Source organism: Ochotona curzoniae, unplaced genomic scaffold (assembly GCF_017591425.1).
Source record: "Ochotona curzoniae isolate NIBS_2020 unplaced genomic scaffold, NIBS_Ocur_1.0 scaffold_4701, whole genome shotgun sequence".
Taxonomy (NCBI): domain Eukaryota; kingdom Metazoa; phylum Chordata; class Mammalia; order Lagomorpha; family Ochotonidae; genus Ochotona; species Ochotona curzoniae.
This window is the reverse complement of record NW_024467122.1, coordinates 71143904-71158463: the sequence shown is the minus strand read 5'-3', so window position 1 is coordinate 71158463 and position 14560 is coordinate 71143904. Positions and strand designations below refer to the sequence as shown.

The window sequence follows — 14560 nt, the reverse complement described above, 5'->3', positions numbered from 1 at the left end:
ACCACTGCACCGGGCCTTCTTCTACTTCTGATCAAGCTTACTGCCAATGTACCTTGCGAGGTGGCAGATGACTGTTCTAGTTTCCGGGTTCCTGCCAAGCATGTGGGAGATCAAGTTGGAGTTCTGGGCTTCTGGATTCAGCCTGTCACACTCCAGCTGCTGCGGGCATTTGTGGAATGACTAAGTGGATAGAAAACCTCTTTTTCTCTCTGTTCCTCTGCCTTTTAATGGAAAATAAACATTGAAAAAAAAAATTCTGAAATACAGTTCCTATCTAAAAATGAGGAAACTGAGCTCCAAGAGACTAAGTGAATTATCCAAGGCTCTGTGCTTAAACATGTGGAATATGAATCTGGTTCTGTTATTCTAGCAAATAGGAAACTTTTCCACATGCAAAAACACTTGTAATCTACTCAGTAAACACAAATGAGCTTTAAACTTTCATCATTATTTTCAGACGCTGCTTTTAAAGCATTAGAAAAACAGAGAAAAATTGAGCCCAAAGATTTCTGGAGTATCCACTAGGGTACTGGAATTGTGTTAACATAGTTTCAGGAGGTTGCGAGACAAATCTGTTAAACCCTGTCATAAGGAACTAGGACGTATCTATAAATTATTATACCACATAGTGGCAAACGTGCATTTGGATGAAGGTCAAAAGAGGATAGCACTGTCAGCTCCGGAGGTCACAGCTGGGGTGATGGAGGCTGAGTGTTTAAATTGCACGAGGGAATTTCAAAAGGCTCCCAGGAAATGAAATGAAAAGATACATTTCGGGGCAGGTCCTTGGCCTAGCTGTTGGGCTGTTGATTAGGATGGCTGCATCCCATACTGGAGTGCCTGGGACCAGGTCCCAACTCCAGCTTCTGCCTCTAGCTTTCTGCTAATCCAGCTCTGCAGAGCAGCAGTCCCAGCTCACAGGGTTAGGGTCCCAGCCACCCATGTACTGGGGACATTCTGCGTCATGATCCTAGATCGCAGTTTCAGCCTGGCCAGTCTTAAGAATCGGAGGAGTGATCAGTGGGGAGTTATACCTCCCTCTTCTTTCTCTCTGTTTCTTAAACAGGAAAAAAAAATTCATTTTAATGCAAAACAGCTTGAAATTCAGTTTTAATTTTTTTTCCCCATAGAACATATTTCCCACAAGATTTTGAAGGCCTCTCATGGGCATGGATCTCTTAGATTCTGCATCAAAATAGGCTTGTCTTTTAATTCCATTTTTCATGAACTTTCTGCAGTGTCCTTGTTATCTTGGGACTATGAAGGAGAGTGACAGTCCACTGAGGGAACAGCACAGGACTGCGTGGATTCATGTGCAACTTGGTAAAAGCAAGGTTAAGACTCGTGAGCAAAACTCCTTTTGTCAAAATAATAGAAGCCATAAAACTCTCAGAAGCTGGTGTCGCTTTGATGACCACGACCTTGCGTGGCTCTCAGAATAGGTTCTGCACCTATCGGGAGCCGCTTTCCCGAGCCCGGGCCCTCGCTTTCATCATTTAGCACATCATTCAAAGCACTTCAATAACACAGTGCTCATGCTGAAGAGGAGTCCCAGAGGACTCGATGACACACCAATTAACCAGGCACATCGAGCCAGACTGCTCCATGCCTCGTTCTCCAGAGACGGGCGGAGAGGAGGCAAACAAAGGCAGGAGGAGGGAGGGTTCAAGTGAAAAGAGCAAAATGTGTGTGCTGGAGGTGGGGCTCTAAGTCTGACTCCTCTGTGAGAATCTGCCAGATTATTCACCACCAACCCTAACAGGGCCAACAGGGAAGGATTATCTTTTCTTTTTTTTCTTTTTGCCTGACAAAGGTCTTTGGATATTGATAACATCATTTACAGACTGTCCAAAACGATCAACTTAAAAACCAGCCTGCAATAGATGTATTGAATTTCAGGTCTCCCCTTGTGGTTGACCAAATGACTCTGCGGGCCTCATACGGTCCATGGGCCAAGATGTTCTCCACCATGAGCTTACAGACCAGAATGTACACCTGTAGGCACAGTCGGTGAGAACGCAGGGACATAATGGGACTGACTCGGTATCTCTTTAAGGAATCTGCATCGCTTTGTGCATGTTTCCTGCAAGGCCAGAGAGGGTGGAGGCTGATTTTGCTTTTGATGCAAGAACAGTTTGAAATCCAGCTTTCTTTTCATCCTTAAAGATGTTTGTAGGACTGAAACCATACATGAGGGCACCATGAGAAAGTTTATGGAAAACAAATTGACAAGTTGATTCTAGCTCTAAAAAAATGAAATCCATGCAGTTTTTCCATATATACACCTCCATAAACTTTCTGAATGAATTTGTTTTTTTTTTTGAGGGGGGGGCGGCACTAGATAAACTTACCTTCCCAGTCCAATTCCCACAAATTATTTGAAGCTCTCCCCTACGTAAATGGAGTAACTAATTAAGAAAAAACAAAAGTGTGACTGTTCTCAAATCATTTTCTGGGAAAATGATAGAGATTGAACTATATATGAAATTAAGAAATTGTAGGGTTGGTGTTGTGGTGCAGTAGGTTAAGCCACTGCATGTGACACTGGCATCCGATATCAGTGTTGGTCGTGAATCTCTGGCTATTCTGCTTCTGATCCAGGTTCCTGCTAACATACCTTGCAACACTGCAGAAGATGGCCTAAGTGCTTGGGCTCCCACATTCACCTGGAAAACAGGATGGAATTCCTGGCTCTTGGCTTTTGGCTGGCCCAGCCCTGGGTATGGCACCCATCAGAGGAGTAAACAAAATGGAATGTCTTTCTCTTTTATGTCTCTGCTTCGATTTCAAATAAATTAAAAAATTAAAAAAAAAATTTTTTTTAAAAATCAAGAAGTGCTCCAAAAGGTTTTAGGTTCCCTCTACCCTTTTATTTAAGGATGGAATAAAACCATCAAACTTGATCAAAGATAGCCCTTATGACAAGGTGCTAAACTCATCTTTCATTTTTAAAGTTCAGTGCTGAAATTCTGCTCAGCAACTGTGAGGACAGTCCTGAAAACCCCTCAATTATTCTGAGTCCCTGAGAGCTTTCTGGAGGGGAAAGCGAGTGTTCTGGGGCAGGAGGAACTCTCCCAGCTTGTCCTAGGTTGAGAATGCTCGTGTTCTTGTTCCTGGCTCCTGTCTGATTTCTCTTTTGGAGCTTCCACATTGGTGGTTTCCACATTGGTGGTTAAAGGAAGCAGTAAAACCACACAGGGTTCTTCTCCCCACCACATAGGGTCTCTGCAAAGGCCAGACGTGCCCACTGAACTGACTTGGAGCAGAATGAGAATATGGGAGCAGAATGAGAACACAGCTTGAAGCCATGAGCTGAGAGCCATCACCAGACAATGAGAGAGGCTGACTCCCTCCTACCCATCACGCTGCCACACTCTGGGCAAGCTGGCTGCTCTCATGTTCCCCCTCTTAGGATCATTTCCTGCTGTATGTTAACTTCTGCCAACTCCCAACACTAGAGATAACTGCCAAAGTCCTTAAAGAGACCCACTTTTTGCACAAACAGAGGGATGCTGAGCTGAGAGGATGGTGCAATTCTTTTCCTGGATAAAAGACAGCCTGGTAGAAAAGACTTGTTGCTCAAGGCACAGAGGTGCCAGCAGTACAAGTCCGGGGAGCACCAGGGGCACTCAGCATTGTCTCCTGTGCAAGAGTGTGCTGAGAGGCTTTGCTGCACTCCCCATGCAGACTGTGATGGAGCACCAGCAAGGGATGGAGCACAAGGATGATGTGGACAAGGGTGAACCTGCGTTACCGTAGGAGTCTGTAACAACAAAGGCCGACTTCTGATTCTGCCCGCACCAAACCTCAGTGGGGTGCAGTGACAAGGGTGGACCAGGAACTGCTGGAATGGGCAGGATGGACAGAAAATGCTGAGACCCACCTTGTCTCTGCCTGATGGCTGTCAAGTTAGCTACCTGTGGTTTCATAGGAATGTCCACCACAGGTATCCTATGGGAATATGGTCAATGCTTTACATCCCCAGGAAGGTCTGTACACAAACAGGTAGTGAAACACCTTGCCTATGCTGATGTTTAATCTCTCCCTAGGGGCTCCCTGGATCCACCCTAGTTGGCAGTTGGTGGGTGGTGGGACACGGATGGTAGGGAATCCAGCATCTTTTAAGCTGAGCTCAGATGCCAGCTCCTTTGTGACCTTTCTAGGATAGCTGCCAGCCTGGGTTTGCAGTGTCCCCCTCCTCAGTCGGGCAGGGCCTGCCCAGGAAGTGCTCAGCTGAACATCACCACCGATTCAGATAAATGAGCCGATGAGCGACTCTTGTTCCTAAAGATGAGGAGAGGAATGTTTCTTGAAGCATGTTGATTCTTCCAGATTGCAAACACGCTTCAGACTTCAAAATGCTTCTCTCTGACTACAGCAATTCTAGAGCATTTACTACCTGGACATCCAGCAACTGTAGCAAATGAGAATCTCAGCCTCCGAGTATTTCTTTTAGACTAAGTTCTCATCCCTCAAGGTAATATTCTTGTCATATTGGGTCCTAAGTAAAACAAACACCCAAAGCCTTCGTGTACTGCATCCCCCACAGTGCCTCATCTATGGACTCAAAACCTTCTGTATATCCCCTGTTCCCAATCACGTGTTTTTCTTTATCTGAGACCCCGGATACAGGTATATAACACACACCAGGGACCTTGCTCCATTCTCCAGTGACTTACTGATCTACCTGTTCATTGGCTAATTGTGACCTGCCTGTCTTTTGTGTCACAAGTTCTAGCTTGTGGAGGGAACAGGGGCTGCATCCTCACAGCTCCCTTTGAAGGCTTTTAATCAAAAGCATCACAGACATGGAGGAGCTCAATAATGCTTTCTGATCATAACCAGAATCACCTCCTGCTTCACCCTGAGCTCCCTACCATTTCTTTCCTCCCTCCTTCCCACCCTTCCTTCCTTTTCCTGCCCCCACCCCTCTATCTCAGTGACATGTTTTCACAAGGGTCCCTAGACCTAGTAAACCTTACAGATGCAATGAGTCTGTCTTCTTCATTTTTTAATTCAATAGTTTTTCCAGGCTGAATGAGCATGATCAAGAAGAAACCCCAAATACATTAGTGGCAATCTCACTCCCTATGCCACACAGAATCTTTTTTTTTACTAATCTGTGCATCCTCAGTATCTAGTAATATATTGGCAGGCAAAGATTTCAACATTCAACATACATTAATATACATGTGCTATACTATTTACTGGGCATTTGTCCAGCCTCCTACCCACCAAAGCTGATGTGTTTCAATGCCTGTTCCCCCAGCTCAGTGCTCTGCAGAGCACTCAGTGAGCTTTTGAAGATGCCATATCTTTTGTTCTGAGTAGTATCCCAATATCCTTAATGTAGTATGTGAGATGGCCCTGGTACCTCTCTGCATTTATTTTTCCCTACTTGAACCTTGCAGACTCCACTCTGCTCAGCCTGGCCCCTCTGCTTTTCTGTCACATGCAAGTCATACCGTATCTTAGCACGCTGGACTTGCTGTTAGCAGGTGGCTCCCTCTTTCATAGCACTCAGGACTCTGCTCAAATGGTCTTTGATCAGACAGAACCAGCATGCTTTCTTTTCCTATAAAGGACTTACTGCCACTTGACAGATACCATATCTAGCTATTCCTCTGCTTTTCCATGTTTCCTTTCATGCCTTGGCCCTTGCTGCCATCACATGTAATTCCTAAGACCAAGACTTGGTTGTCCCTTTGGTCCTCCCTCCCCACAGGGTGAACAGACAGGAGCTTCCTTCAGGAAGGCATGGATGCTGACGTATGAGTGGAGAGCCTTGCTATGTGCCCTCATCTGCAGTCTGTTAGTTACACTCTCTCATGCATTGCTATGCCTGTGCATTTTCACCATTTCTGTCATGTTAAATGCAGTTACTGCATGAAAGTTAAGGAAAGGTAACAGCAGAAATCACAGAATGTTAGTCTGGAAAGGCTGATACATCATTTCACCCATGAAGACACAGACACTCAGTGAGGAACAGTGGGCTGCCGAGGGCCAACTAGACAACCAGCAGCAAAGATGGGACTCCAAACAGTCTCTCATTCCCAGCCTGGGAGTTCTGTCCCTATATCAGGCAACCTCCCAACTGTTGCACATTGTTTCTGGACATATATAAAATACAACCAATCATTAGCAATTTAAAAGCTGCAAAGGAAACTTATGTCCCAACAAGGCCTGAGTCCTAGAAGTCAAAAGCATGAGTTTCCCTTGGAACAAAAAAAGCAACCCTTCAAGATTGTTATGGGACTTAGTTTGGAGACTGGTCATCCATTATTGCTAAAATCTTTCTTAGTTGAAGCATACATATTATATTTCCTCTTAGGTTCCCATTTATGAAGAAGCAGAAGAATAAGGTTTCATAAACATTGAGTACTTTGTTTCTGCTTTCTTTCTACTGTGCAGGTGAATTGAGTTGGATGATATTTCCTTCCAAATACAATGGTAGTCATGCGTTACGAACATTACAGGAAAAGTACTTGAATACAAGAGAAGGTGATAAAATCGTGATTGCAACTCCAACTCTATGATCTTATTTAACAAATTCTTTCCAGTTTTTAAAAAAGTCCTCCTTTATTTGAGTCACTGTAAGAAACAATTTTTGAAGCACTGGTGGATATCTAGGTTCTATGCCACTGTAATTCAAATTGAAGCAGGGTTCCTTCATAATGTAAGTCATGCATTTCTGTATAGATCAATGGTCATTTATACAGAAACTTTAGCACAGAATTCTAGTGGGGCTTTAGTTAGCATACTAAAAGTCCATTCTAAATACAGCTAGAGAGTAAAGATTTAACACCACGATGAGCACATATACTCTGTTCTCTCATCCTCCCTCTTATCACAGCACCCATCATCCCACCTCCATGGGTTCTTGAACCACATAGACATCAGGTAGCTTCTCATTTTAAACAAACACATGCAAGTTACGCCTCCAAATGAGCAGAACCTATGCTTTGGAAGTAACTGATTTTGGAAATCACACATGGGTTCCAAACAATGCTCCTGTCACATGAACGAAATGTTTCCAGAGTCTCTCTCTCTTAGATCATGGGTTCTCCAGATGTAATGTGTTAATGCTCACCCAGGGGACATGTCAACAACACAGATTCTGGGAAGTCATTGGCCTTGGATGGAGTCAGTAACCTGGATTTCTAACAAGCACTCTGGGTAAGTCTTCCACAGGCAATCTGGGAGAAATATACGAAGCTTTAAGAACAACCCAGAAACCCAGAGTCTGCAAGCTGCTCAAGGACACCAGATGAAGAACTTCACGGTGCAACTCTGAGGAGACACGTACATCACACACCACAGGTTTGCTTAACTCTGTCAGAATCTTTATGTTCTTTTGATTGAACATCTCATCACAGGTACACTCAGCAGCATCTATGTACAAACAATGAGAAGAACATACCTCCATGAAGGAGATCCCTAGACTCCAGACATCGGAGTGGATCCCATATTGCTCCCCTGAAATTCTTTCAGGCTGCAAGAAGACAGAAGAGTGAGTTAATGGAAGCCAGTCCAGATACATATCCACCAAACATGAACTTGTCAAGGTAGGGGAGACACCAACTCTTGCCTTTATAGGAATTCTATGGAGGGACATATATTCTCATGAAATCTTCACAAATCTCTGGTGGGAAAGGCTCTATCATCTGTGTTTTACAGTAAACAGGCTTGAAGTTGTAGAATCATTTGAGCAAAGTGCTAAGCTAATGTAAGCTGAAACCCAAATCCTCTGCCCTCAGTGTTCTGAGCAGCTCAGTCATAAATTACACAACATTTTATGATGTTACCACACACTTGCACTTTGACAAATGGATCTGAACATCAGGGCTTTCCAAAATATAAAGAAAAATTTAAGTAATTCCAGACTTACAGAAAAAGCTGGAGGATTAGGACTAGTATAAGGAACATTCGTTTTTTCCTTTACTCAGATCAACTCCTACTCCTGGAGGTTATAACTTCCCCATATGTTAGTACTACTGATGTCCACCAAAAACTTCCAGCAAATGTGAAGTGCCTCAAATCTACCAGAAATGCTAAAGTAATAAAAATTATTGCTTACTGCTTGCCTTTTTTCTCCCTTCCTTGACCTTTTTTAAAAAAAAAAAAAATTAATTAATTAATTAATTTGAAATCAGAATTGCAGAGAGGGAGAGAAAGGGAGTAAGAGGAAGAGAAAGCATCTTTCCATCTGCCCATGTGCTGTTTTACTCCCCAAATGGCTGCTATGGCCAGGCTCAGCCAAGATGAAGCCAGGAACTTTATCCACATCTCCCATGTGGAATCTAGTGCTCCTGCTCAGAAAAACAAAAACAAACAAATGTGGAGAGCTCCTCCAAGGTCTTCTAGTGGACATGCCCACCTTAAGGCAAGACCTTCGCTCTGGTACTCCTTGTAGATCTCAGACCAGGCACGCAAAGGCCAAGGGGAGCAGATCTGAGCTGAGATGGCCTGTGCCACAACTCTTCTCGCTCTTCCTTTCTGCTCTGCTGTTTGGCTCCCTGAGACTGAGGCTGGAGAAGCAGCTCTGGATAGACTGTGTCTCTGCAGGGAGACTCGGCCTGCCAGGCTGCCAGCACAAGAGGGGTCCCCGAGCTTGACCTCTGCCTCCTCCTTGCCCTGGCGAGCAGGACAGGTGAGTGTCCTCAGGAATGAGCAGCTTTGGTGCTCTTGGGCTACACAGCTTTCCTTCCTGCTAGGGATTCCGCTTTAACACTATTCACAAAATGTTAACTTGCACTTTGCAAAGCACAGCTGAGCCAGAATACCAAAGCCTCTATCAGCACAAGCAAGCAGCTGGTGTTTCCATTCACCCTGCCCTTTGGCAGATTCCTGCTCTGATATCCTGGGCTGGGGAGCAAGTCAACTGAGGGCTCCTGTGTTTGATGAAGATGCTAGTGATGACATACAAGCCTTGTGGGATGACACGAAGAGTAAATCAATCCATGTTAACATGCATGGGTCAGGACACACCACCCTGGAAAGCTCAGACACATTCCCTTCCTTCTATCATCACCACCGTGATGACTGTTGATGCATTAGCACAGCCAACTCAGTGGATCATGGAACCTGCAAGTTTTATTCCACAGTAAGGCAACCTCTAAGGACTGGGCAGAGGTAAATTTCCAGGAGATAAGAACAATCATTGAGACTGACTTTCTGATCCCAAAGGATTTACACTGGAGTGGGAGATTTAGTTTCAAAATGTCAATTATTTCTAACAAAAATGTCAAACTTTTATATGATTTTTAAAAATTATGAGTGGTCTCCAAAGCACTATGAAAAATGTGCATTGTTTTTGAATTTCATTTTCCTACAAACTTTATAAAGTACACCCAGAAATACACCACAATAACTGAAAAAAATGGCTAGTTTTAGTGACTTCCTTAAAACAGAGTAAAAGTTTTATTCAGATTTTTTCCCTTCAATTTTTATTTATTCAATGAGAGAGAGAGAGAAAGACACAGACTGAAAAGATAGTGGACTTAGTCTGGATCTCAATGTGGGTGGCAGGGAACTAAGTTCTTGAGTACTCCTTGCAAAGTGCACATTAGCAGGAAGTTGAGATTGTAAGCGGAGCCAGGACTCAAACCCAGGCACTCTGATAGAGGATGTGGTTGCCCCTCCACAGTTATCAAACTTTTGAGGAATGGCTAAATTTAATATAAGCCCCAAAGCCTTCTGGACTCTTTTTATAATAATTCCAGATGCAAGGTTTTAAAAATGTACTTGAGGGGCCTGGAGCATGATAGCCTAGTGACTAAAGTCCAAGCCTTGCATGTGCTAGGATCTCATGTGGGTGCTGGTTTGTGTCCTGGCTGTTCCACTTCCCTTCAAGCTTCCTATTTGTGGCCTGGGAAAGCAGTGCAGGATGATCTAAAGCCTTGGGATCCTGCTTCTGCATGGGAGACCAAGAAGTAGTTTCTGTCTTCTGGCTTTGGATTGGCTCAGCTCTGGGTATAGTGGCCACTTAGGGAGTGAACCAGCAAAGGAAGACCTTTGTCTCTCCTTTTCTCTATAAATCTGCCTTTCAATAAAAAAGAAAAAGAAAGAATAAATCTTAAAAAAAAACCCAAATGCACTGGAACATTTTTTTCATGCTTTGGATGCAAGTGCCCACCAAACCTAATTAACTGTCCCTAAAAAGCAGTGTTTCCTTAAACTTCACCTGCCAGGTCTCAGCGTCCTCGCTGCTCAGAGAGGTAGCTGGATCACAATGACTTTCCCAGTCTCCTACTAGCCCCACTGCTTAACATGCCTATAATCTGTTTTTAAAACATGGCTTGGGATGTCGCAAGAGCCTCCCTGTGTTTTTCCTGTCATTTTTCATGCATCTTAAACTTCAGGCTACAGGAGAATAAAGTGAGGTGGTTCACACATGCAGGCCTACTTTTTTTCTTATTTATTTTCTTCTGAACATTTGAGTAGCCTTGCTGTCTGCAGCTGAGTAACTTGGAGTCTATGGCACCTTATCATAAGAATCTGTATATGCAGCGCCAGTGGCCCACTTACAATTAGTGAACCGGACACTGCTGGACCTCAGCTTTCATGAATGAATGTACTCACCAGCACTGAGTGAGGGACTGGGGAGAGAGAGAGCAGGACACACCCTTTCTAGAGAAGCTCAGACTTTGGATTGGGAAAGCCACAGCAGTGCTGTGCACATAGTAAGAGGCATAGAAGTCAGGAGTTGAGCTTCTGCAGGCAGATCACTCAGCTTTCAATCCTGACTTCACCACTTACCAGCTGGGTGAACCTGGGTAGCCAAGTTTCTTAATCTGTGCAATGAGGATCATATTACCTAATTCATATAGCTCTTGTGATTTCTTTGAAAAAAAAATCTACTTATTTAGAAAACAGAGTGACAAAAAGGAATCACCCGCCAGAATCACCAATTTAGTATGCTGTGTACCTTATTTTCTAAACCAGGAATAGGAAACATTCAGCTCATTGGATATTCTGATACGGTCCTGTCAAGGCAATTGCAGCCGGGACTTGGAATTCAATGACTACAGTAGGTTAATTCTTAAGGTGATAATTCTGTATAACCCACGAATCACATTGTACACAACCAAATTTTGCTCCATACATCGCTTCTTGGCCTTTTGGCTAAGATCAAGCGTAAACATGCTCCGTACAATTGAGATCTGCACTACGTCACACATACTGCTCAAGTACACAATGCTGTTTCCCTTTTTACCAAACACTTGTTTGGATGATGGTGTTGTCCAGTGTGTCTGACGGACAGCACTGGAGCACTTGGTGACTGCTGGATGATTCATGGAAAGTACTCAGGGGCACAGAACAGGGGGTATCAAACTTTCCCAAACAGGGCTGGACAGTAAATATTTTCTGTTCTCTGCTCCAACTGTCAAAACTCTTCAACCCTGCTAGGTAGTGCAGAGCAGCCTGATACTATATAAAATGGCCATATTCCAATAAAGCTTTATTCACACACAAACACAGACAAAAGCAGCAAGTTGAATTTGGCCTGAGAGCTATCCTTCAAGGACATTTGGCTTGGCTCTTGGTGTAGAATTCAAAACTATAGAACAGACCAGCTAAAATAAAAATCAATTGTGATTTCAAAAAAAAAAATAATAAGGAAAGACCAGCCCCTTTCCCTCAGGAGTCTGTCAGAAGGATACAGTAACATAAGCTAGCTTCACCTTCCCTCACCCCAGGTTCTGCTCTCAGCTCTGGGTAAGCACATGGCCAATGAGAGTCTGCAGAGTTCAGCGAGACTCTCCCCAACCCCATCAGGCCATCATTGCTCCCTTCACAGGTATCTTTTGTTTTCTACAGCTTGGACTATAAAGTTGATGACTAGAATTCACTCACCCAAAAAGCAAAGCAATATTATCTTTGCCAATCTGAGCTGTTTCATAATTTTAATCCTCACAGCTTCAATTAAGAGTTGGAATGCATTACATTCATCCATAAACAAAAAGGAAAAACTGCTATTTCTTCAGTATACACCTGGGAAAGACAACTGTAATCTGGATTTGTAATCCAAATATAATGCAATTTCATTATTAGAGTCACTGAGAGCTGCTGAGAACATGATGGGTAGTTGAGAAGCTGTTTTACCTATAAGCTAATCCATTTTTCTCAATATTAGCTAGAAAAGTAAGCCAGTCTGGATTTTCTTTAAAATTGATACCAATTAAAAATGAACCATTCATGTACATGAATAAAAAAATATTTTGTATTGTTCTGACAATTTGAACAGCCTTCCATCCATATTAAAGCATTTTTATCAGGCAATGCTCATATATGAAAAATACTGAGAATAAGATCTTACGCAAACTAGTATCATTTAACTTTAAAGGCTATTAGGAGTGGAAAGTACCACTTAAATAAATATGGAGATCCCACTATAAGAATTATCTTCAGATGTTAAAACAAAACTATGCACTAAGACTGAAACTGAAGGTCTGCTTGGTCACTCCCTTTCTCTTGTGAAGTGACTGTGGAAACAGTTAACAAAAGCATTTTTATGACAGCAATAACTTCCTGTGTCAACAAGGTAAGAGAAGAGGTAAGAGACACTGGTCTCTGAAACAGCTTCATGTGTCTACTTTCCATTTTTATTAAATGTACTTCCTTAAAACAAAGTAAGTTATCTTACATTAGGCAGGAAATCAACAATGAAACAAAACATAGTGGTACAAGTTCTAAAGGGAATTGCCTGCTAAACTCTTACATTCAGAGACCCATAAATAAAACTTGGTCACATCAATAATTTAATTTTGATTTGGTGACCAAGCATGTTTGTATTCTGGGGGAAAACAACTGATCTTATCGACTGACTCTTTGGTGTACTCAGGGGTTAATTAAATAAACAATGTGGAAAAGTAGTCAATATACTAGAAGCTGCAATTTTTCTGTGGGAGTCAACGCTGAAATTCAGCGATTTCACACTTGGACCAACCAGTTATGTCAACAAATCCGATAAGTTGATAGCTCCTGTACAAACTCTAATGTCTTTGTTACAAAGATTTAAAAAACGGATTACGACTGGATTGACTTCGTAATTTATGATCTGCTAAGCTAAAAAGCTGTGGAATTAATCTAAGAATTATACATTGCCAAGTACATAAAGATGTTGGTTTTAAAAGCTATTTTTGCATAAGTTTACTTACCGCCATATAAGCATTTGTTCCAACATACGTCTTGGCTATAGAATTCACCAGCTATGAGACAAAACAGTCTGTTAGAACAATATAAAGATAATGTGGAAATAAAATGGGTAATTATTCTTCATTTAACCTACAATCATCATTCCTATAAATCAACCAAAAATTATGTAAAAGGGAGCAAATTTATCCACAAAGGCATTAAAAATGATTAAATCTCTCTTTTCTTTTGAATGTGATTTCCAATTTAAACAGGCACAGCATTACGGTTTATAGCAGATAACCTTAAACAATTCACTTAAGCAGGATGCTTATTGCTTTAGTACCCCAAACCCGCCTGATATAAAAAGTCAATTTGAAGTAGAATTTGAACACACTCGTTTTGTAGTCAGATGGCTCAAGATGTGAATGAAGCCCTGCGCACTACTAGAATGAAACTAACACTAAATACACTGGAGGGATAACAGACTTTGACAACTCATAATGCAAGGCTGACCTGCGCCTGGGTCTTCGTGTTTGGCTGGGACTAAAGGTGGCTGCAATTCAAATCAACATCACAGCACGCTCGTGGGTCACTATCACCGGGGTTCCCAGGGGAGGCCCAAAATGGAAATTAATTAAAATTTGTGCTGCACATTGTAATGGCCCTCCACCATTGTTGCTCCTCATATTAATTTTTATTGTGGGCCAGTTGGGCTCCCCAGGCACAGCTCCCACTCTGCCCTCCCTTTTGTTTGGCCCAAACGTTTTCATACCAAACCCGCATATCAATGAAGTTTGCTATTCGTAAGTAGTAATTACAATATCAGCAGTTTTTACTGTCATTAAACAATGAACAATCATATTCTGATGAAGGGAACGCGCTCGGAGATTAAAAAATGAATAACGCGCTCCCAGTCGAGGGAAAGGCTTGGAGTTTCTGTTTGTCTGGCAGCAAGGCAGAGGCGGGGGTGGGGGTTGGTTTCAATCCCGGGATGGGATTGAAAAGAAAAGTGGAGGGTGTGGACAGGAGAACCACACACCCTGGGAGGAAAGAGGGCCCTACCTGGGTGCTAACGCCGAAGTCACACAACTTGACCTGTCCTCTTGTGTTCACTAGCATGTTGGACGGCTTCACATCTTAAGGGAAAAAAAAAAGGAGTTTAGGAAATCTCTCATCACTATTGTGCATAGACAGTTATAAAATGGTGTATGTACACACTATAATGCAGAAATGACATCAGCTCAACCTGAAATTCTAGTCATGAATTTAATGCAAAACACTTTATCTGGCGGTAAATGTAAGGGCCTAACTCCCCCATGTTCTGCCACTCCTGGTTTGTAGGGATGTCAGGGTTAATTTCGAGTGAAAGCCAAATCACATCCTGGTTTCCAGTAACAGTAAATATACCGCTCACTCTATTCCT

At 42.7% G+C, this 14560-nt stretch overlaps 1 protein-coding gene across 5 annotated transcripts in view; it reads right to left on the bottom strand.

The window, feature by feature from the left end:
* MAP2K5 (mitogen-activated protein kinase kinase 5) overlaps positions 1–14560 on the bottom strand; it is a 251876-nt gene that overhangs the window by 101773 nt on the left and 135543 nt on the right. For all 5 annotated transcript variants that reach the window (XM_040969749.1, XM_040969747.1, XM_040969746.1 and 2 more), the window contains exons 14-16: positions 14200–14273; positions 13161–13211; positions 7421–7492 (exon numbers count right to left, since the gene is read on the bottom strand). In XM_040969749.1, coding sequence (XP_040825683.1) covers positions 7421–7492; positions 13161–13211; positions 14200–14273 — 197 coding nt within the window. The remainder of the gene's footprint in view (positions 1–7420; positions 7493–13160; positions 13212–14199; positions 14274–14560) is intronic.